The sequence below is a fragment of the Oxyura jamaicensis genome, chromosome 18, assembly GCF_011077185.1.
Source record: "Oxyura jamaicensis isolate SHBP4307 breed ruddy duck chromosome 18, BPBGC_Ojam_1.0, whole genome shotgun sequence".
Taxonomy (NCBI): domain Eukaryota; kingdom Metazoa; phylum Chordata; class Aves; order Anseriformes; family Anatidae; genus Oxyura; species Oxyura jamaicensis.
In genome coordinates, this window is record NC_048910.1 from 4,795,349 (window position 1) to 4,818,759 (window position 23,411).

Here is a 23,411-nt window from a genome sequence, read left to right on the forward strand (position 1 = left end):
CCAAGGGCACCCCCAGCCCCTCCTGCCGGCCCCGCTGGCCCCTGCCTGGCCCTGCTGTTCCCTCCCTGTCTCCGTGTGATTTCTCCCTGGAGGCAGCTGCATTTCCAGCCTCGGCCACTTCAAGGCTCACGTTTCTGCACCGTTTGCAGTCCTGAGCATCAGCAAGCCGCTTGGCCCAGGAGCATCCATCAGACCTTTCCCCCACCAGTGCACACCGCTCCAGTTTGGGATGCTCAGCCCCCCAGTTAGGGGTATGCTATACTCCAGTTTGCGCCCCCCCAGCCCCAATTACCCCATCTTGGTGGATGCAGTGAGGGCTCAGCCCTGCTCTGCAGCACCCACCTCCCATCCCATCCCATGCCCCATGGCCCAGCACCATCCCCACTGCACCAGTCCAGCCCCAGCAGGATGGTCCCTGAGTCCCCAACACGTTTCCATGGCAGCTCAGCTGGCTCATCGGTTTCCATGGCAATAAGGTTTTTCCCTCCCCATCCTCAGTGCTGGGGAGTTCCCAGGGGTTCCTATGGCAGCTCCCCTTAGTTTGTGACCACCCCCCAGGTCCCCCAGCAGCTCTGCCCAGTGAGCAAAACCAGTACAACCAGTGCCTTCCCTGCACGGGCAGCGTCTGGCTACAGGATGCAGGGCGCCTGCCTGCTGAGAGCATGGGGTACTCTCTCCTAACTCATCGGGAGAAAACATCATTTTTTCTTCTTTCTGCCACCCCCTCACACCCATCCCTGGTGGCTTCCTGCTGCTGGCAGCTGGAGCTGTGGCTGCGGATGCCTGCCAGGTACTTGGCTCTCCTCAGCCTGAACGGAGCTGCTTTTTAAAGCATCCCTCCGGTTGCAGGAGGAGGCAAGCTTTGTAAAAATGATGCATGGCAGATGCAGATTAATTTTATTTCACAGTGCCGTGGAGGATTTCGAGCTAGTCACCGATAGGGGACTAAAAATACCACCGGGGTCCTCGAGTTTTTATTTGCCCGTTCAGCGGCGCTTATTATAGTGTTTTCCTAAACACCAGCCGAAATCACATCAAGGAGAGCAGAGCCCCGGTGGGATGGCAGGAGCTGAGGTGAAGCAGCACCGGGCTCTGGCTGTGTTTGGGGCGGCTGGTGGATGGCAAAGAGCATCGCACCAAACACGCTTTGATTTCACATCACCCACGAGATCCACGGCACAGACCTCTGCAGCTTCGGATAAAGCTGAGCCGTGGAGTAGGGAGCATCAGCCTGGATTTGTCGGGCTGCTAAATATTGGTGGTAACAATTCAGGGCACTGTTTGGGATCTTTGGGGTATTTAACAGAGCTTTGCCCAGTCTGCTTTGATATGCCCTGGGCACGGGCACCCAACTCATCTTGTGGGGTCAGCCCTTGGGGAAAACATTCACAGCCTCTCCTGAAGGCAAACCGTGTGCTCTTCCCCAGGGCACCAGCAGCATCTTTCACTTTTGGGGTGTTCCCTCTCCTCTTTCACCCAAGGCACTTTTGGAGCCAGGTCTGGGCTTGGTCCTGAGCTACCTGTGGGGTCTGGAGGGGTCCAGAGCCCAAAAACAGGGAAGGGCAGAGAAGGAGGGGAAGCGTGCTCCTCAGTCCCACGGAGACAAACCATCACTGGAGGACGCTGCTTAATTAATGTGCTCAGAAAGAGCGTGTCAGAAAAATGTCAGGAAAAGAGCTGACGGTGCAGCCCTGGCTGCCACCCGCTGCCCGCCACCACCCCGGGAGCAGCACCTCGGGGGGACCAGACCTCGGGGGGACCCTTTTGGGATCCCCGCTCCGCTGGGGCTGTGCCCGGCGCTGCCCGTGCTCGGCGGCTGTGTAACTCCACGTCCCCAGCTCTCCTAATGAAGCTAACGGAGATAGCGCGGCTGTTGCTCGGGGTGGAAAGTTGATTAACCACTGTAATCCCAATTACAGCTTTTAATTGGGATTAATCTGTGGAGTCAATTAAGTGTGGAAATGCGTTGCCTCCCACATTTCTTTTATGGAGGGTTTGCTCCCCAGCCCAGTCCAGAGCCACAGCTGGGAGGGAAGAGGGGTCACCTCCCCTGCCATAAGGACACCAAGACTGCCAAGAGCAGGGCCACCCGCGGGGCTCCTCGGTTAGCCCCCAGCAGCTGCTCTTTTTTTTTTTCCTCCTGTAAGTGGAGGGGGCCAGGTTTGCAAAAATAAAACCAAGGTGGCAGATCAGGCAGCTGCTCCCACCGCCCCGCGCCCAGCATGACAGCCATCAGCGCTGCTGGCAGTTCCTATTATTTTTCTCCACACTCTCATGAAAATTAATTAATTCAATTAATTGATTAAATAAACAAACCCCCCACGCTCGACGACACCGAGCCAGCTGCGCCCCGTGGCGAGCTGCAGGAACACCGCCCGCTCCCGGGCCAACTTGCTAAGAAATGCCTTTGAGGGAGCTTGAGGACATGAAACTGGGGGAATTTAGGAACAAATCAGGCCTGGCGAGTGAGGGGCTGCAGTGCAAAGCTCAGCAAAATAACCAAATAGTTGTATTTTCATGCAAGTTGCGAAGCCTTCACTCATTTCTCAGAGATGCCGTCGGATGCTTTGAATCCTCGGATGAAAGGAACCAAATCAGGGCAGATTGTTATTTCCTGTCTTCAGGCTTGTATTTATAGAAAGGCTGATAGGTCTGGTGGCTCTCCTTAAACAAGCACAGGCTAAAAATAAGCCGCTGTTTCATTCTGGCCTCCACCAGGAGCTGGACGTGAGACGTGAGAGGCGCTGGCGCAGTGGCGGTGAGGTCCCAAGGGGATGGAGAGGAAGAGGCTGGCGGCGGCTCTGCGGGGAGATGGGGCTCAGATCCCGGCTGCCTTCCTCCATCAGGACAGGGGCAGAATGCTTCGAGCCCCTTTTCTCCTGGCTTCCCAAAGCCAGCACTTGGCAGCGGGGGCATCATCACCGCATTTTGTCCACCCTTGCAGGCAGCGGTGGCACCTGCACTGCATGGCCATGACATGGGATCACACCCCACAGAAACACCTAACCCTTCCCAAATCCTCCTCCAGCTCTCCCCATCCTCCTAAACTTTATTTTTACCTCCTTTCCAGAAAATCGGGGTGCCAGACTGCAGCGGTGCCCAGGCTGGGGATGCTCCAGCCCCCCCGCAGGTGCTGGTGGCAGAAGCTGCAGCCTCAGCACTTCTGCTCGCCGCTGTCAGCGGGTCCTTGGTATTTCTTTGCCTGCCTGGGGATGGGTATTGAACAGTCCCTATCTCTCCTGAGAAAGTATTGAGCTGGAGTTTTAATGGCTTTCCATTAACAAGCCACAATAGGTGTCACTGGGAATTATTGCTTGATCTGATAAGAAAGGGAACACTCAGTCCGGCGGCTTCAAAAGGGGTTTTCGCCCCCTCCCCAAATTCTTTCTTCCAGAGGAAGAAAAAAGAAAAAAGAAAAAAAAAAAAAAAAGGAAAAAGAAAAAAGGCAAAAGATTTCACTGCTCTTTTCACTCGGAAAGGCTGAGGACAGATTTTCAATTTGTTAACTTTCTTTATGGCTCTGGGTTTGCCAAAAGGAGCAAGAGATGAGGGAAAGAGACAGGAGATTAAATACATGAGTTTATTTTGGGAAGGCCTTCTAAAGGAGGGGGGAAAATCGCAAAAAGCAAAAAATAATAATAATAATTAAAAAAAAAGGCATGACACCGGGGAGACAGGACTCAATTAAAGCAAGACCTTGAGATACACGAGCCAGCGGTCCGGACCGCAGGTCCATTAGACATCCCTGTCAGACACCATGCTGTGGTTAACGGAGCCGTGTGGCAGCTAGATCCATCACCTGGGGAAATAAACAACGGTGCTTACATCTTCAGCAGCTTCTTGATCTAGCGATAAACCCGTAAGGGGAAATAAATGGGCTTCTCTTCCCCGGACTGTCCACACCGGGATGCAATTTGCCATTTTACTCGGGCTGCTGATAAGCAGGGGATTGGGAGGGAAAAGCCGCTTAACGATTTCCTAATAAAGCCCCAGATAAGAGCGGAGCAGCCCTATTACCTCCGTCCCCGGGTGATTTACAGCCCAGACAGCTGCTCCGTGCGGCCGAGCATCGGCAGGACGTGGGGCTGGGAGGGAGAGGCACCCAGTCCGCAGCCCTGCGGGACGCTGCTTGGGGACACCAGGGCAGGCACCGCCCGCTTCATCCCCAAAAATTATCACTGTGAAACCCAAATCTCTCACTGAACCCCAGCAGTCTGCTGTATAGGGCCAGGCACCTGCAGCTGGGTGGGGAATTGGGTCCCAGTGTAACTCAGACCCCGCTGTGCCTGCTCCAGGTTTCAGCCGAACAGCCCTGTCCACCAGCAGCCGGGTGAGCAGCCCTCATTTCCTCACGTCATTTTTAATTGTTTGATTTTATTCACGGTTTCAACAGTTTCTCTTCACCCTAACCCCACCCCCCCACACCCCTCCTACTGGGGATTTATTCTTCGTAATTAGCTGTGGTAATTACAATCCCTTTCATACGGCAGCGCTTCAGCTTCCCTTTAGATCTCTTCTGTGTTCCTGCTTGATAAAATGTGAAGTCAACGCCTGGGTCAGGCTCAGGTCTCCCACCCAGGTGGAAATGTGTCCTGACGGGGAGAGAGGGGAGAGCGCTGGAGGGCTGCGGGATGCTGCAGTGATGGCTTGGGCACAGCCAGGGCCAGAAACCCCAGTGGGCAAAGTACAGCAGCACTTTGGGGTGATGCAGCCCCTTTTTCCAGCCAGCTCGACTACCAAAAAAAAAAAAAAAAAAAAAAAAAAAAGGGCTTTTCCCCAAGCAGCATCCACCCCCAGGGTGGCACCAGGGATGGGTGACAGCCGGCGGGGCTGATGGATAGCAGCGGAGCATCACCGAGACCATCACCCAGATGTAGATGCTGGCCCCAGATCCCCGCAGGTCCCTGGCAGGTCGTTATTTACCGTGACAGCGGCTGAGGTGAGCGAGCCTCCTTTTATTTCAGCTCGGAGAAAACGGTGCTGACAGCGGGTAATTGGGGCTGTGCAGCACCAGGCAGGCGCCCAGCTGCCAAGAGGTGAAGGCTGCTTTAAAAGCGGCTGAGCAGAAAAGCACGGCTGCCCTGGGAGCTGCCGTGCAACAAGAGCTGTCCCGAGCCAGGTTTGGGATCCAGACCTCTAAATCTCCCTTGGGTCCCCATAAATCAGGTCCTATTTGGTCCTTGCAGCGCTGGGAGCTGGATCACCATCACCGCCTGCTTGCCAAGCAGCAGCCTGGGCGATAGCCTGGGGGCGTTTGCAAGGTGCTGCCTTGAGCCCTGGATGAGAGGTGCCACGGAAAGGCACAAAGGATTGCTCAGCTCTGCGGGGAGAGCCTCTCTCTGCTTTTATTTATACACACGCTTGCCGCAAGACACAAAAATTACTTAATCAATCCTTTCCCTTGTCGGCGTCACCGGCTGGCTGGAGGCTGCCTGTGCAATTTCGTGCTGAAGGTGACAAATTGCTCCAGGATAACGGCGACGGCGCCAGCTTTCACCTCGCCCAGGTTAACAAGCACGGCATGGTGCCCCCTGCCCGGGCTGGAACGGGGGTGGCGAGAGCAGCGTTGTGCCAAAACGGGGCTCGCACTCATCCTGCTGGTTCCAGCAGTCACCTTGAGCCAGGAGGGGACAATGCTCCCCAGTATCACCACAGCCCAGCTCTCCGCCTGGGACAGGAGTTCTTCCACGCAGGGAAAGGCTGGGAGTGAGTTTTTCGTGGGATGTCAAAGCCTCCCTCTCCAGCACTTCTGAGCAGAATGAGGGCTGAGCACCAACCCCGCAGCACCAGACACGCACCTCCCTCTGGTGAGCAACCCTACAAAAACACACCGGGCTCCGCAGCCAGCGCTAAGCCAGCAAGAGGGCAGCCAGGAGAGGAACAGAAGCAGCACTGAGCTCACCTCTGAAGTGAGGCTGATGACAAGCACGAGGAGAAGTTAAAGAAGCGAAGATGCCACTTGGAAGATCTTTGCCCGGAGCTCACCTCCTCCTGCAGCTGCCTGGGGCTGCAGCGTTTGGGGCTGCAGGCACAGTGCTGCTCTTACACCTCCCCCAGCTTCAGCCCGTGCCAATATTTCATCCCAGCAGCTGCAGCACCTCTTCCTTCCTGCCCTGCTCAAACAAAGAGCAAATGGGGAGCTGTGCCCCCATGGGCTGGGGTGCAGCGGTCCCTGGAGGGATGAACCATGTGCACCCTGGCAAGGTGGAGAGCGGCACCAAGGAGGGACCCCTGAGAGCAGCATCCTCCACAGAGCCCCCCACAGGGCTGCCCTCCCCAGCCCCAGCCTCGATTCTTAGGGGGGCATCACGGGCTCAGCCCTCCTTGAACCCACCCAACACAGCCCCCATCCTCAGGCTCTGTCCTCCCCGGCCAAGGTGGGCACCGGCAGCCCCCTGCAGCCCCCCCCCCCCCCAAGCAGCCCAATAACTCCTCGCAGAAGGGCTGGGTGTTGTTTCCCCTTTAATTTACCACTTGTCAGGGAGGGAGTGGTTAAAAAATAAATAAATAAAACGACCTCGGATGCTTCAAGAGGATGAAAACCCTGAAACTGCAGTCTGCTGGTGGCTCACCCCCATCACCAGAAGAGGGGAAGGGTGGCCCCCCCCCCCCCCCCCCCCCCTTTTCTGCCACCCTGCCCCAGCCCCAACACGGTCCGGGTGGGTTCGGATGCGGACGGGCGATGCGCCTCGAGAAGAAAACGAAACCAAATGTCAGGACACGGTCATTCACAGCTGGCTGCAGGACGAAACAACCCACGAGAGCCTGGCACCCCCGGCTCAGCGCGCGTCCCGCCGGGAGGGATCCATCCTGCTGCCCGGCTGTTGCAGAAGCTTTGAGACCAAGCCCCCGGCTGCAGCACGTGGCCGAGTCACACGCAGTCCCTGCACAGAGCCACTTGTCCTTCGCGGTAGTCGCGGCAGGGGCAGAGGCGCCGGTACTTGGAGTTGTGGCCGGCGCAGCTGAAGAGCAGCGGCTCCTTCTGGAGGTAGCACTCGTGGACGTTCTCGGCCACCGCCGGGTAGAGATGGTTCATCTCGTACTCCGTGCTGTCGCAGGTGATGCTGAGCCTGGGAACGAAGATAAAAGACATGGGTCGGCTTTGGTCCCCACTCTCCGGGTGGGGAGGCTGCCTGGCGCTTTGCTATGGGGTCTTTAATTCTCTATCCATCCTCCCTGGGGTGTTCCCTGGGTGAGATGTGGGCTCTTTGCTGGCTGCAGGAACCGTGAGCACGATGCTTGGCACCCTTTGCCTTGACATGGATGCCAGCCACTAGCAGAAAACACCACAAAACTGAACTGTGCAACCCGAGGACCGCCCCAAACCTCGTGGAAGACTCGGGAAATCATGGGCAAAATCCCACTAAAACCCCTTACATACCCTCTGGACCAAGGGGGCCACCTGCAACCTGCAGGCACTGTCCCCTGGGAGCACACCCGAGTCAAATGCATGCCCTGGTGTCCCCTGCTAGCCCGGAGCAGCAAAATGAGGACAGGAATCCAAGGAGCAGCAGGACCCCAGATTTGCCCTGCTCCAGGCTCACGTCTGTGGGAGCTCCAGCACCGGAGCTGCCCCTGCTCCGCTCCCCTCCAGCCCCCTGAGCCCACCCACGGCTCCCCCAGGGCTCCAGGCACCGTGGCACGGAGCGAAACGCACGCCCTGGCTTAATTCATCATATAAAACTGTCACCAGGACTCAAATTGGCTGCCTGGCCGGCGTGACGGAAATGGTAATACTCGCATCTTAATTGTCCACGGAGCAGCACGGAGCCCGGTGGCAGATTTATACTCTATTAAAACTTCACTGCTGTGTGTTCAAAAGGCAGTTTTATGGAGAAAGACGTAAAAAAAAGACTGAAAGGGAGAGAGCGCGTGGCAGGCGGAGAGAAGCGGGGTGGGAGAGGGATGGTGCCATGCCTGGAAGTGCCAGTGCTGCTTTGGGAAGGATAAAACCGTTCAGCTTTGGGGGTTTTAGGGGGGACGACATGGGGACAACGGGCGCTGGGGGTGCAGGACAAAGCAGCCAGCCCTGGGGAACGGGGGAGCATCTCCGGCAGCCCCCCCAGGGCGTCACCACCATGCCGAGGAGGAGAACACGACTTACTGGAGGAACACCTCCTTCTTGTTGAGGAACCTGAAGAAGGTGGGCTCGCAGACCAGCCCGCGCCGCCGGCACGTCTCGGTGCAGGCGTGCCGCGTGTCCGACACCCACACCTGCAGCGAGTCCACCGGCGGCCAGGCACGGGGGTCCCGGCTGGCGCTGGGGGACCACACCAGGTGGGTGGCGTTGGGGGACAGGGCCAGCACGCTCGGGGGGCTTTGCATAGCAGGGCTCTTGGCCCTGGGAGGCGGAGGAGGAGACGTCGTGGTGCAGAAATCCTAGGAGGGAAGGCAACAGGTCAGTGCCCAAAGGGAAAGGGAAAGGGTGGGGATGGGGGCATGGCAGGACGCTCAGGCTGCTGGTGGCTCTGTGGGTGGAGGGCTCCTGCCCTGCCCGCGTGGATGCCATCTCCTGCTGGGGAGATGAAGGTGGCAGCCAGCCCTTCCTCTCCCAGTGCTGCCCTAAGCTCTGCAGCAGCAAAGTCCTGCCCCTGCCTCATCCCCGCACCCCCAGCTTCCCTCCGCCAGCCCCCGAGCATCTTGGCTCATGACAAATCTCCTGCACCCAGCTCCTGGTGTCCTCCCCAGGAGCCTCCATGGGCTGGGGTCCCTTCCCCAGCAGAACAGGGATGGTGCCCACCTGGTGCTGAATGTAGGCGTGGATCCGCTCCAGCATCCCCTCGCAGGTGTACTCGTAAGGCAGGTAAGGGTCCACCTGTGCAGGGGAAGAGCAGAGCGCTGCAGCAAGAGGGAAAAGCTCGCCCGTCCCAGCCGTCTCCGGGCCGGAGAGCACAGGAGCAGTGGGGAAATCCAGCACAAATGTGCTCCCTGCCAAGTGGGTAATACTCCTGCCCCTCCATCTACCACCAGAGCAGAAGGGTATAGAAGAAAATCATCCAGTTCCTGAATTAATCCATCTCCTTTTCCTAAAAATAGCAAGTACCACACAAAGGCACCACAGGAATCAGCCCCCCTCTGGGGCTGGGACCTCAGCTTGGAAATCTTCAATCCAATTTGGATGAAAACTACGACAGCAAAGACCTAGGGCTGCAAAAACTTGGCAAGCAAGAAAGTGTTTGAGAGAAAGAGGGTGGAGGATTCATTGGGGTTTGACCCACACATTGGTTAAAATGAGGTCACCCTGCTCTATTGTCTTTTTTTTGGTGTTGTTTGTAAAATAAAACTGCAAAATAAAATCAGTTTAACACAATAAGTCACTTCCAAATGAAAGCTTGAACACCTCCAGCCCAACAAAGTTTCCAGGAGCTCAGTAGATTTGTTCCACCTTAGTTTCCCCACCATTTTCAGGGGCATTTCCCCGGTGCCCTGGAGATGCTGGTGGTCGGCGTGTCGGACATGGGGACAGAGGGGCTGTGGGATGGGTCCTCACTCCACGAAGGAGCAAACGCCTCCCCCAGCCCCGTCCTGCTGTTTGTGCAGAGCCAGCAGCACTCCGGGGTATTTTTAGCGTGGGTTACAAAACGCTGCTGCTCTTCGCTCGCTTTTCCACATCGCACCTCCCTCCCCCAGAGCTGCCCTCGCATCCCGGTGTGGAAATCGGCTCCCCCCTCTGCGTCCCGGCCCCCACAGCACCCCCAGCCCCTGGGGGGGAGTCACCTTATCACCCCCCCATGGGGTTTGGTGCGGGAAGGGGCTGGTACTGGAGCCCCCTCCTTCCCCTGCGCATCTCTGCTGAGCTTCGTGCGAAGGCTGGATTAGCAGCAAAAATACCCCAAAGATAGTTCAGCCGGAAAACACTGCTTCTCCTACTTCTGCGCATCCAAAATAGCTGTCTCCTTTGAAGTACCTGTCAAAGCCGAGCTCAAAAGGCTCAGCCTGCCAAGAAGATCTCTCTAAGCATCTCCCCTCCACAAATATCCCACCTGAGATCTTGGCAAGGCTGGAAATCGCAGCTGCTCTGTCTCATTACAGGTGTGCAGCGTAATCGGGGCTGACACCTTGGCAGGCACCGACCCTGCCTCTGAATCAGTGTTGAGTTAAATGGGGCCGAGTCCTTCACAGAGCACGGCGCTGCTGCAGGAAGCCCAAGCAGGGCTGGGGGCTGCCTGGAGTGGATTTGGGGCTGCCAGGTGCAGATCTGGGGCTGCTCAACTACAAAGCATCACCAGCGCTGTGCTCACAGCTGGGGAGCTTTGCTCAGGATGCAGCTTTGCAGATAAAGCCTGTAAAACAGCCTCTTTCCCCCCAAAACACCATGCCTGCAGGGCACGGTATGACCAATGGGATGCAGCCCCCACACAGCGTGCCCACCGCCCCAGGGCTACCCCGAAAGCTCTCACTGTCCCTGCCTCCCCTCACCCACGCTCATTAAAATTCCGCTGCCACCACCAGAACTGCAGGAAAATGCCAATTTCGGGAAGATAATTGTTTAATTAAAACCTGACAGGCTTGGCCTCCCTTTGACAGCCACGGCGTTAATGCTGCTCCCCGCGCCGGGAGCTCGGGCTCTCCCCTGCGGGATGCTCCGAGATGGAGGCAGGCAGGGCTGGGGGGGGGGGGGGTCACCCCATCACCCCCACCCCACAGCACGAGGTTTGGGGGCCACAGGGGTCCCGGTGGGGATGGGTTCTGCCACCCTTCCCTGCACACATCGCTGGGGAACCCAGGGCCAGAGCAAGGTGCGAAGGCACTTTGGGAATTTTACAGTCCCGCTCTGGAATCTCAGAGCTGGAGAAGGGAATAAGCCTCCTTGGGTGCAAAGGGAACAAAAGAGGAAAAAAATAAATCCAAACGTCACCAGAGAAATAAGGAGAAAAGTAATGCAATCGTCTGCCGGCACGTAGCAGCAGGCTGGGAACGCTTTAACCAGCTATTTTGGCGGTGATGTTTAATACGCCACTCTTTCAAGCATAGTCTGAAATGTATAATTTTCCATTATATTCCTGTATGTTTGACTTTAATATAATGAAGCCTTCTCCCTTCGCTACACCAGAATATTGGGTCTATTAAATTGCTTGCGCGGGGACTGGTTTTGACAGGGGAAGAAGCTGAAGGCCGAGGAAATGACCGCGCATGGAAACCTCTCCCTTCCTTGCCCCCAGCCCCAGGATGGCATCACCTCTCCGGGAGGGCAACTTGTCTCATGTTTTTCTCTCTCCTCGGCCTCCTGGGCAGTGGTTTGCTCTATGGGTTTGGTGGGTTTAGGGCTGCCATGCTCTGAGTCCTCCTTACAGCCAGGTCGGGGATGGGAGCAATGGGGGATCCACCGTGGGACGAGCTCCAAAGGGGCCACCCGCAGCGGGTGCTGCCTCGTACAAAGAGGCATCGCACACCCGAGCCACGTCCGAGCCCTGGTTCAAACCTCTGGCAAGACGGATTTTTTTTTTCCTTCCAGCAAACCTTGGCTGGCTCACGGAGAAGGATGCCTGCTGCATCTCAACTCCGCTATTTGCAGGGCAGGTGGAGCCCGCGGCGATTGCAGCGTCGCTGTCTGGGGACTGCTGCCACCTCCCTGCTGCTGACGGCACCTCCTGAGCCCCTCGAGGGGTCCCAGCACCCCTGGTCCCAGCACCCCACATGAGGACTCTTATGGAGGCACTTCAAAGGAGACCTCGCAGCTTCCCCAGCTTCACCTCTGGAAAATATTTTTACCAAGACCTGCCTTGAAGCTGCAAAGCCAAAGGTGTGCGATGAGTGATCTTTCAGTGTCACGATGGGAAAAAAGAAAAAAAAAAAAAAAAAAGGAAAAAATAAAATCAGTTTCAGGTCGGATTTCAATTTCCAGTGTTTCCACCCATCAAGGAGAAAAATGCATTGGTTCAGGTCAGGCAATCTGTTTTGTTTGGGGAGGCAAAGGGAAATGCATCATTTTGGATCTAAGCCTCCCTTTCAATACACGAGCGGGGCATTTTCAGACAAAGCCATGCAGATGGGAAACCAAAACACATCATCTCATTTCGGTAACGTTGAAATGAAATATTTCCAGTGAAAAATAATAAGTTGGTGGTCATTATTCCAAAAGACAAATTCGCCAGATATTCGGATGACACAACGTCCCGTTTTTGCCTTGGGGAGAAAAGGAGCCAGGAAAAACTGTTCCTCCTACCTGACTGAGAGCAGCAGCACTGAACCGCCCGCTCCTGCCGCTAAGACATTTGTTTTAATTTCCTGCTGTAACAAACATTACTTTAAAGACAAGATACCAAGGGATTCCTGAAGCCAAAGCCCATAATGGGGCTTTTAAACCTGTGAGGTAGGTCAATTTTAGACTTAATTGCCTTGACAGTGTCTCTAGCATTGCAGACCTTTCCATTTAACAAAAAAAAAAAAAAAAAAAAAAAAAAAAAGAAACGAAAGAAAGAAAGAAAAACAACAACAATAACAAAGCACTTGCTCATGCTTGGTCCCTGCTCTGCTTCTGGAGGATTTATAGATCGTATAAAAAAACCCCAAAACACAAACCAGCAGAGGTGTGTTGTGGGATTATCCCAGCACCCTTCTTGGCGGACAGGACCTCCTTGGTTTTGGGAGGCAGCCTGAGCTTCCGTCCCTGCTCCCCTTCAAGATTTAATTTAATAGGGCCGCGAAGCCCTATTTCCAGCGCGGGTGTCGCACTGTAATGGGGAAGGCACAGAAAGCCCCACACAGTGCCCGGCCCCGGGCTCCCACCCCGTGGCCCCAGCACCCCCACGCTGCCCGTCAGGCCCAGCCTCGTGCCCACGTTTTCCGTGCTCCCCTGCCTCCCGGCAGCTGTTCGGCAAGGTAAGGAATGTTAATTAAGGGAGGGAGGAAGGATGTGTTGTGACTGCACCGCAACTGCATTTGCATGAACAGCTGACGTGGGAACGGAAGAAAACTAGTGACAGAACTCATCAGCCTGCGGCAGAACTTCCTAAAATCCCTTTTTTATTTTTCCCTTTTTAAACCCTGGGCTTACCATTAACCTTCTATATTACCCAGTCCATATTCAATCTGCATTTCATCATGACACAGCTGCCCAGGGACCGGATCACCCCAAAATCCAGCATTTCCCCCTGACTTAATGCTGATTCTCCCTTTTTAATGCCCCTGATGGCAGGGCAGCCCTGGACCCCTCTATTTCATTTCTCCAACGCCTCTCCCCCTCTCCTGCACACCCTGGAGCATCGCCCCGGAGCAGATGGCACCGGGTCGCTCGCTGCCGCTGGTGCACGCCGACAGCTGGCCTGGCGGCACGGCAGCAAGGATGGAATTATTTTTAATTTCATTTTAATCAAGATCCCGTAATGCATGCGCAAAAAGACAAAATGTTTTCCTAAGTCGGTTTTGTTCGTTCTTTGCAGACTCTTAGGGAAAATGAGGGAGATGAAGAGCCGTGACGGTCACCAGCGGCTGCAGTGACGAGGTGACAGAGCTGGGCAGTGACTGTCAGCTGGCCGAGGTCCCCAGGCTGGTACAGGCACTGGTGCCTCTCGTGCAGGGACAGGCAGCGATGACACGGACCTTTGCTGTGTTTCAGCCTGGTAAGATCAAGAGGCTGGGTTTCTACCAGCACGTCTGTGTCTGCTTTGTGTTACACCAGGAGGAGCAAAGACGCCCGTTTCTGTTGGTGACCTCGCCAACAAACTGGGGACCTGCAAAGCCTGCGGTCACCCCCTGGCCAGCATCACCCCCAGCACCCTCTGAAATCCCACCCCGTGAGCCCCAAAGCCCAGCCGCATCTCAGCAGCACATCGCTATCACAAGGGGACAGACCAACACTTCTCCCCCTCCTGGAAAACCAACTTTACGAATTTGGAAAGGCTCGGTGCTGGAAGGGCCCCAGCACGGGAGGCAAATATTTGCAGCAGTGTGGTTCAGCGCCGCTGCAGTGGGCGCTCTGCCTTCCTGCAGGACCCCCTGCACGCCCCTCTCTCTTTCCTGCCCTTCGTCCTTTACAGAGGCCAATCCTGGGGCTGTTCCTATCGATCTGCTTGGTCCCAACAAAGAGCTAAATGGGGGAACGGCAGGCACAGAGGGCTGCAGCTCCCAGGGAGATGCTCTCCAAGTTTCCCTGCTTGATGCCAGGTACCACCACTGCCGTGCATCTCCAGCCACCTCCTGGTCCCAAACCCCATCTCCCTCACCCCAGCACTGCCTTGCTCCATCTGACCCGCACCAAGGTGAGCAGCACCGTGAGCTGCCCGGCAGCCGCAGAAGGAGCAGGCTGCAGGAGGTCAGGGCTGCTGCCTTGCACGTGCAAATAATCCCAGAGGGGAAGCCAGGAGGGAAAAGCACCTCATGCTCGAAAGGGAGAGCCAGCCACCAGCAGCACCGCTGCTCTAAGTCCTGCAAACCATCGGTGATCGCCCCAGCCCTTTCTCCGAGCCTCACCTGGGTCCTCATGATTGCTTTGATAGCAGCTTCGAACTCCTCGGAGTTATTGTAGTCGACAGTCCACACGTGGGGCTTCCCAATGAAGTCCTCGGCATATGGGTGCTGGGAGGACACCTGCAACGCAGCAACGTGAGCTGGTTTTTGTGCAGTCCCTGCCAGAAGCAGCGCTGCTGTCTAGCACCCGCAGCCACACCAGCAGAGAGGAGCAGGCTGCCGCCGGCTCAGCCGCGTCTGGTTTTAAGCCTCTGCACATGGAGATGTGCCGGGAAGAGAGCAGTTCCTCCGAGCCCAGCTGCTCCCCAGCGTTAGGCTGATGCCCTAAAATTCCCGCTGGGTTGGGATGCCTCATTCCCATCAGTGCCAAAAGTGCCGAGCAGCTTCGAATGTCCCCATCCCTACAACTCGGGTAAAACCTAACCTTGACCTGAGACATTTGTGGGAGTGGAGGGGCAAAACAGACACATCTCTCAGGTTTGCCAGCTCCAGAAACATGACAGAGACAAAACCCATCCCCATCAAAGGCTGGCACCAGAAGGCAGTGCTGGCAGCTGCTTTGCCCCAATGCTGCAGGAAGCCACTCATTGGTACCCCACCGCCACCCACCTCTCCCTCACCAGGCAATTTTTGGGGAACTTGCCTCTTTTATTTAAACCTCTGACACTGCCTTTCCAGCCCCACGTTGCTGAAAGGCAGCCAGAGCCCCAGATCTCCATGTGGGACAGGAAGAGAGAGGATGCTGAGCTGGTCTGGGGAGCATCACAGAGCAGGAAAACCTGCCAGGAGGAGGAAGAGAGCCACGCACACTCCTCAGTTTCTTCCCCAGCTTGCTTTCCCTTCCCTTTTTTTCCCCAGCAGATTGCCTGACCTCCTTCCCCTCCTGTGTGACCACCCTGGGGCATTTCACAGCCCTGGCAGCCAGTGGGGACAGGCACGATTGGGGACAGAGTGGCCCAGCCGCCGGGCACACGGCAGCCACTGCTAGGCTGAGCGCGGGGAGCGAGCGCTGCATTATCCACTTCATTAATAATGAAAGAGGCAATTTTCTCAAGCCTTTAACTTTTAAAGAGTTCCTGCTTCGCTCAGATTAAATTCCCAGCGACAGGCAAGCCCGGGAGGGATTGCGTCCCCCTGCAGCAATGCTGAGGTCCCGGCATCCTTCTCATTTTGCAGAACCAAGGGGGAGTCGCTGGGCTCAGGCTGCAGAGGAGCACCAGACCCTGTCCAGGAGAGCTGTGCGTGGATCTGCCCTGATCAGAAGGGAACTGGCACAGGGTTTGGGGGTATGCAAGCATCTCCCACACCACACTCTCCTTTGCAGCCCTCAGCATGGCCCCTTCCACCCAAACACTCTGAATACTTCCGCACCTGAGGGTTCGGAGGAAACCTCTCCAAAAAAAAATCAGTTTAGCACCATTTTTCCCCTGGTCTGGCTGAACACGATGCCGCACACTTGCCTCTCTCGACGTCGGCTTCCCGCGGAAGAACTCGTGGTTGAGGGAGCTGTGCGGGGGGTTGAAGCGCGCCTGCAGGAACACGCAGCCGTTGGCGATCGCCTCCAGCGGGGCAGGGCCCTCGTAGGGGAACCCAAAGCCGATGAAGAGCTGCAAGGAGCAAACCCGGGCGATGTGAGCTAGAGCTGCCCTGGTCTCTGGCACGCCAGCCCCATGGAAAGGCTCCTGAATAACCCACCAGCATCCCGTGCTGCTACTGAGCCACTACAGTAGCGCCATGTGGTTCAACACCCCGTAGCTTAAAGGTGTTAAAAACTCCCCTCGTGGTCAGATGGATGCTCTGTGGCTCCCAGCCCACTGGTACAAGACAACGGGGCGTTCTCATCAATGGGAGCCTCAGAGATCACCCACAGTGGCTGCAACCACCATGGGTCCTGCATGGAGAGACGCTGGGGACCCAGGGGCACTGTGCCAGCACCCTGCACCTCACCATTTCTTTTTACCAAGGCGACGGGAAGAAGAAGAAAAAAAAAAGCCCGAGCGAGAAATTAATTAATCAAGAAATTTTGCACTCCGTCTGCGAGGAGGAGAAACTCGTCAGTCACGTCTTGAGTTGAAATTAGGTGCTCTGCTCCGCTCCTGGGTAATTAGCCCAGCTGACAGCGAGCCTGGGAGGCGAGCAGACACGGGGCTCTCCCCCCGCCGCCCTCGCCTTTAATTAGAGCTCATTTCTCAAGGCCTGCTTAACGAGGGGCTGCAGCAGACCTCGAGGGTCGCCCACCTTTGCCTTCCGCAGCAGCTGCTGGAACTCATGCTGCGGCAGCAGCCCGTGGTTCTTCACGAAGGCCGGCACCTCCGGCGGCCTCTGCGTCTCGTAGTACACCGTGCCGTGGATCTCCATGTACTTGTTGAGGATGGCCAGGAACCTCTCCTTGCCCTGCGGAGGAGTGATGCAAGAATTTGGAGGTCTGACCCCCCAAACCCCTGGGATGGGTGAGATTTAGGTCCGAAACCACTCACCTGGAACACCCAAACCACCAAAGCCACCCCCAACCCTTTTAGGAAGGGCAAAACTCATACCCCCTCCTCCTCCCCTGATCCCTCAAGACACTTATTTAGGGGAGGGATCCCCAGAATCCAGCAGCCCAAAACATGCCATGAATGCCAGCACCCCAAGCCTGGCTTTCCCCGCAGTGTCCGCAGGCAGCTTTAGTGCCGGAGCTGCTGAATTACAGATGAGTGGAGGCAGGGGGAGGTTTGCAAAGCCAGGGCTTGTTAATGGCCTCGTTCCACCTAACAAGTCCCCAGGATGTTCTCACTTGGGTTTAATCCCTCAGCCTGTTTTACTACCTGGAAAATCAAAAGGGTCATCATTTTTCTTCTTTTAGAGGCTTTCTAGCTTTTGCTCTCTGAAGCAGCCTTCCATTTTAACAATTTCTCTGCTGCAGATTTTTTTTTTTTTTTCCTCAGAAAAACACAAAGGGACCATACTTCGGATGCTGTGCTTTCAGCTTATTCCAGGGCCCCGATAAGCCCCTAAGGAGCAGACTGGGAGGGAATCAGGAGGTATAAACGGGGAATTTGAGAAAACTCCACACGTTGCCTTAAAGCCTCTCTGAACACGGCATTTCTGCCCTCAGCCGCGTAGTCCTGGACTTCTCTGAGGCTAAAAACCAGCGCTGCATACAGAGGAAAGAAGCCAAGCAGCAATTGCTGGTGAGACAAGGCTGCGGGGTGCAATCCTGGCCACAAAGGGCTCGGGGAGATGGGGGTAAAACACCGCTGAGCATCACCGGTGGGGAGAACCAGACCCAGCTCCGCTGAGCACGATCTAACCCCAATGTGCTGTTGGAGGGCTTGGATATTATTTGTTAATTCTGGCCAAAAGAGAAAATGTTTGTAGCACTAAAGGAGGCAGGCAAACAGTGATTTTAACTGTCTTGAATCCCCTCCCAGATGAACCTCACCAAGCTCAAAGGAAGCTTCTGGACAAGAAGAGGTTTGGGAGGGGTCGAATGAGGTGACAAAACATCTTCACCTCTCCCTGTAACACACACAGGGCAGAGGGGCAAGGGATGGACGGGGGGCACGATGGCAAAGCCACAAACCCATGGGCAGGAGGAGGTGGCATGGTGCAGCCAGATCCTGGCTCACCACGGCTCCCCCCTGCCCCAGGATTTCCAGGGCTGCCAATGTGGAAAGCCAGGTATGGGGGCAGATGCAGCCACCCACCCCCCCCCCCCCTCCATCCACCTTGGGGCAAACAAGAGGCAAACACAACGTTTTTCCCCCCAGACAGCGCACAGAGGTAACACGGGACGGCAGCGGAGTGCAGCACCCTACCTGCAGCTGGAACATCCCCAGCGGTGCACAAAGGGGGAGGGAAAAAAACAACACACAAAATCAAAAGTTAGCTCCTTGTTTTTCAAGCTCTGGAAGGGAAAACAACTCTGGAAGAGAGAGGGGGAGAGGCAGAGCCCATACCAAGAGCTCGGTACCCCCTATGAATGGGAGAAGGATGTTTTTTTACAGATGCATGGTGGCCCCAGCGCCCGAGGACACGCACCTTCCAGATGCTGGCCTCCTTCCCGTACACCACCGCCATGCTGCCCACTTTGTTGGACTTGATGAGCTGCCTCTCCGTCTTGTTGAGCTCCTCCGACACGAAGCCCATGAAGGAGTTGTCGGGGGTGTGAGCTGCGGACACCGAAATACAGACACAGCTCGGACCTTGTGGGGCTGAGACGAGCCCAGCTCCAGCACCTTGGCGGAGCTTGGAGGAAAAATGATGTGAAATCCCAGGAGAACACCTCAAAAAATAAAGGTTTGGCAACTGCTCAAGGGGCTCTTTAAAACATAAGGCATTTTTAAGGCTGTTAAATGGGTTTTATCCAGCCAGGGAAAATCAACCTCTGAGTCACCGAGCACCCAGTGGGTCAGCAGGCTCGGCTCAGAGGAGCACAGCTCCCTCCCACGGCATGGCTTATCAGGTAAATCAGGTAAATCCAGCCCCTGGGCTGCCTCTTGCCTTGAAAATCCCAGCTGAGGAAAAACCGTGCTCTGCAAACCAAACTGTGCCATGGGAGCTGGCAGCGTGCTGGAGCCACCTCTCCTCCATCTCATGTTCCTGCAGCAAGAGAGGCACCGGGGGCTGCGGTGCCCCACGATGGGCTCAGCGCCCACCCGGATGCCTTGGGGAGCAGGAGCACAGCCAGGGAGGACGAGCACCGTCCCTGCAGCACCTTCTAAAGGAGGTCAGAGCTGCTTCTGTGGCACCTACGAGCCCCAAAAATCACCCCCATGGGTCCCGGTCCCCAGCTTACGGAACATGGTCATGAACTGGGAGGGGTGCAGGTTCCAGTAGCCCCAGTTGGTGCGGAAGCCGCGCAGCGTGGCGTACTCCTCGTGGTTGTAGGCTGGCTCCGTCCCAAAGGTATCGATGACTCGGACGCGGCACCTGGGAGAGGAGACAGGACACGGTCACGTCCCCACGCCTGCCTCAGGAGCTATTTCCCACCGCAGCGTTTTCTCTCCCCGTTGTTTTCCAGAACGGTGCGCGTCCTGAAGGCTCGCTGATGCTTTTCCCAATATCCCAGGAATGCTGAGGCAGGCATTACCAGCACAGGACCGAGGAGAGAAAGGGAAACATCAAACCGCGGAAGAGAAAAACAAGCTGAATGTGAGAGCAAATGCATTTATAATAAAAGCAATAACATTGCTTGTCATTTTTCTCTCTAATAAAATTGTGCAGGATAGTGGAAGAGATGGGAGAAAACATAATAAATAGCAGAACTATCAGCACTAAATTAAATCGCATATTTTCCTGCCTGGTGATATACCAGGGGATGATGACATTTGTCTTGATGCTGAAGGAGCCAGGGCCAGGGCTCTGCTTCTCGCAGACACAACAGGCTCCCGCTCCCTTTGTGGCACAGCAACCCATGCCCGCAGGCTTGCAGCCTGGAGGCACACACATGCCGCAGACATCCATAAGGTTGTGGGTTTTTCTCCCAGTTCAGACTCTTCTAATGAGTTTTTTTTTTAAAAAATATGTGAGGCTCTGGAGCGAGCAGACCCCCTCGTGTCACTACAGCATGGTGGTGGCTGGCAAAGCCAGGCAAAAATCCGAGCTGCCATCAAAGGGAGAAAGTGCCTGGATGAGGCCAGGGGCTCCTGGGGAGGGAAGGCTGCCCCGACAGGACTTCGGCTGCCCCACCACAGGGCAGAGCTGGGCTGGGGGCAGAAGTGGTGATGGAGACCTCATGGCTCAGCCCCTGCAACAGAGCAGCCAGGTGATGATGAATTTTGCAGCATCTCTCGTCGCCTGTTGTCCTTCAAGGTCATCAGCACCTGCCTTTGCTTGACTAATTAAGGAGAGGTGGAGAAAGAAGGGGTTTGCTTACCTGTATTTCTTAAAGGAGAGGCCCATGTGCTGCTTCATCTGTTGGAGACCGTGGTAGTCGGTGTAGATCAGGTCAAAAGGCAGAGGGTTGGTCAAGGGACAGTTTCCTCTTCCCGGAGGAACCCCTAAATTGCTGGAGAGAACCAGGAGGGGCTGATCAGCTCCAAACAACACGCATGCACATCCCTCACAGGGCTTTAGGAAGGGTCATCAGCCAGCTCCACATTCTCCACGTTGTCTTCGTGCCCTGGGGACTCGGGGACAGTCTTCTCCTCACATCTGTCCCCAGGAAGAGCTCCCTGTGCAAGGTGAGGTGAGGCTGGAGCTCCTCTCTCAGTGCTTGCAAAGGCAGGAAAATAGCACTTCTCTGCCCAGCCTTCATTTTCTGGGCCAAAAAGTCAGAGGTTTGGGGGAGTCCTGCTCCCTCCCCATCTTCACACCCGCTCCAGCCAAGTTTCTGCTGCACACACACAGATGATAAAGCTTTTGCAGAGCAAGAAGCAAGAGCTTACCAGCATCTCATCTGACACACTTGCTCCCCTAGCCCTACAGGACTGGCCTCATGTTGAAAACACCAGGTTTTATTTGCTTTCTTGGTGATCACATCAGCACCAACAGACTTGCACAACCGCGTCCTTCACATCCTCTGTGCCCCCAAGTTCTCCAGCTTAGTCACTGGTCCCGAATCCATCCCATGCAGACTGTGCACATCTCTCCAGCCCTTGCAGGTACTGACCATGTCCCACAGGACCCTCACATTCCCCTCTGCCTGCCCCTGAATTTTGGCTACATTTATTAATATTTCCGACTTTTTGTCCCATCCAAGGAACAGCTCACAAAGCCAGGCAGTCGGACCGGGGGTCTCATTCAGTGCCATTGCCGGGGATTTTCAGACAGTTCCTTAAAATAACCCTTCTCAGCCCCTCTTCCCTCCTGCAGTGGATAAGGCGCGCTCTGAAAACCCAGATAAACTAGATCGACTGCAATCTCTTTATCGAGATCATCAGTTACCTTGCCGCCAACGTGCAATGTGATTAATCTGGCATGATACATGGCTGGTAAACCTGCAGCATGTCTCCTTCCATTTTCAATTACCTCTGTGAACTGATGAATCCCTCTCCCCAAAGCTGTTCCATTAAGTGTACCACGGATGTCAGCCTGACAGCCCATCTGCTTGTCTGGACCACGTTTCCTCCTCAGTAAAAAAAAGTGACACCTTCCAACTTCAGCAGGTTTCTCAAAAATCCTTGCAACATGTACGTGTGATTTCAGAGTGCCAGCTTGCTCAGAAATACAAGCGATCCGCCCCTCAGTGGCAATGTTCTTGTGCCTTTTTCCTCCTAAACACTGACTCCTCCATCATTGTGAAACAAAAACATCCACAAAAAAAATAGAAAAATAAAAATGCCGAGGCCATTTGGTCCAGCCGGGTCCTGCCCGACTCCCACCACGCTGCAGCCCCTGTTCTGCCTCAGTTCTTCTATCGGGGGGAAATATTTGTTGTATTTTGCAAAGCTGAGCCCAGCACCATTGGAAACCCTGCCCTTGGCTTCTGACTGCTGAGATGTCTGGCTCTGTTTCCTTCAGGGCTCCCATGTCCAAATACACGTTAGGAATTAGCGAGGAGCCCAGAAGAAAACACTAACACCTAACACGTGGTTGGAAATGGGAATTTTTCCCACCCACCCCTATAGGTATTCTCCCTTTTCTTAGGAATAAAAGATGCAGCTGGTTTTTATGTGTCCAGGCTTTGAAGCCTTCATTCTACCTCTCTCATGGGTTCTCTTAATTTCTCTACGTTTCTCCTTCCACAACTGAGCATGCCCCCTGCAGCCCTAGCAGGGCCGTCCCAAACTCCTGAGCACCCCTGCGACTCCAGAAAGTGAGTAACCACAGAATCACACCGCTCACCCAAGCCAGGGAAAGCACAGATTTTTAATTTAAGGCAAAGAGCTGTGTCTGCAACTGCTTCGCTGCTCCTGTCACAAGGAATATCAGCATCAGCTCCGGGCAGAGCGGCCGGGTCAGCCGCAGGGGAAACAAGCTGCACTTTTATCACTTTTATGGGCAATTTTACACGACGCAGCAGATTGGGAAGATGGCAGGAATAGAAAGGCTCTCACCTCCGCGAGCCACCTCAATGAGATAAATAGGGCAGCAAGGTGACCCAGCCTCGCAGGGGCAGGGATGCTTGCTCCCGACGGGGGATGCTGCCCCAGTGCCCCCCAGGGCGGGCAGGATGCGGTCCTGGAGCTGGGCTGGGAACAGGCTGCAAGTGGAGCACCTGGCTGGACCAACAGGGCATGGCCTGGCTGCTCTATGCATGGAGGAGAAAGGGAATTTTAAAGCCACTAAAAATCCCCAGGATTTAATAGAGATGCAATAGTAAATGCCATATTTGCTTGCCTACACGCTGCTTCTGCCTCGGGCATCAAGCGATGTGTATTCAGGGGTTAGGGAAACCGGGCCGTGCCTTTCCCCGAGCCCTCTGCACCTCTGCCCTTCAACCCAGCCCTGAGTTTTGGCTGCAGGCACCCCTGCCCCGAGCCTGGCAGCAGTGCTGGCTTGCACCAACGCATGTGCAGCTGTGGAAGTGAGCAAACCTTGCATTTAACCGAACCAGCTCACTTCTCTTCAGGCACACCCATGCCATGCGTTCTGTAACGAGGCTGCCTGTGAGACGCATCCCAGCTAGATGCCACAAGCTCGGACGCATCACACAAGCTCCCTTGTTTCAGAATCATCCAGGATTTGAGCAAAGCCCTGACCAGGCTTGACAAGGGGCTGCAGGAGGCAGCGCAGCTCGTGCCGAAGCCTCTGCAGACTTCCCCCTGGGTACGAACCATGGGGCTGGCCCAGCCCTGCCACCTCTCCCTAGATGTTTGTGACTTGGCCACGTCCACTCATGCTCCAAGTCAGCCCTGAAGGCAGGGCTGGTGGCTCTGAAGCAGAGCATCTCTCTCTCACTTACTTATCCTTTCTCAACACTTCTGAACCACTGATTTTAATATTCCAAACATGCAAATGCAGGCCACACCTCCTAGGTGGTGGGATTTTTTTTCCCCCTTTCCTCCTTATTTAAACATTCTTTATTCAACCTTTCATCATTTGCCAGTTAAGTCAACTAATTCTCTACTAAACCC

General features: G+C 55.4%; 1 protein-coding gene across 2 annotated transcripts in view; it reads right to left on the reverse strand.

The window, feature by feature from the left end:
• Positions 1–6,445: 6,445 nt before the first annotated feature.
• Positions 6,446–23,411, reverse strand: part of MGAT5B (alpha-1,6-mannosylglycoprotein 6-beta-N-acetylglucosaminyltransferase B) — a 57,369-nt gene continuing 40,403 nt past the window's right edge. Inside the window, exons 9-18 of one of the 2 annotated variants that reach the window (XM_035342552.1) lie at positions 20,270–20,401; positions 19,190–19,323; positions 18,433–18,563; positions 18,210–18,215; positions 16,648–16,803; positions 15,870–16,016; positions 14,413–14,529; positions 8,741–8,815; positions 8,105–8,379; positions 6,446–7,070 (exon numbers count right to left, since the gene is read on the reverse strand). In XM_035342552.1, the coding sequence (XP_035198443.1) occupies positions 6,872–7,070; positions 8,105–8,379; positions 8,741–8,815; positions 14,413–14,529; positions 15,870–16,016; positions 16,648–16,803; positions 18,210–18,215; positions 18,433–18,563; positions 19,190–19,323; positions 20,270–20,401 (1,372 nt within the window). In that variant the 3' untranslated portion in view covers positions 6,446–6,871. The remainder of the gene's footprint in view (positions 7,071–8,104; positions 8,380–8,740; positions 8,816–14,412; positions 14,530–15,869; positions 16,017–16,647; positions 16,804–18,209; positions 18,216–18,432; positions 18,564–19,189; positions 19,324–20,269; positions 20,402–23,411) is intronic. The other variant, XM_035342553.1, reaches the window with a different exon arrangement.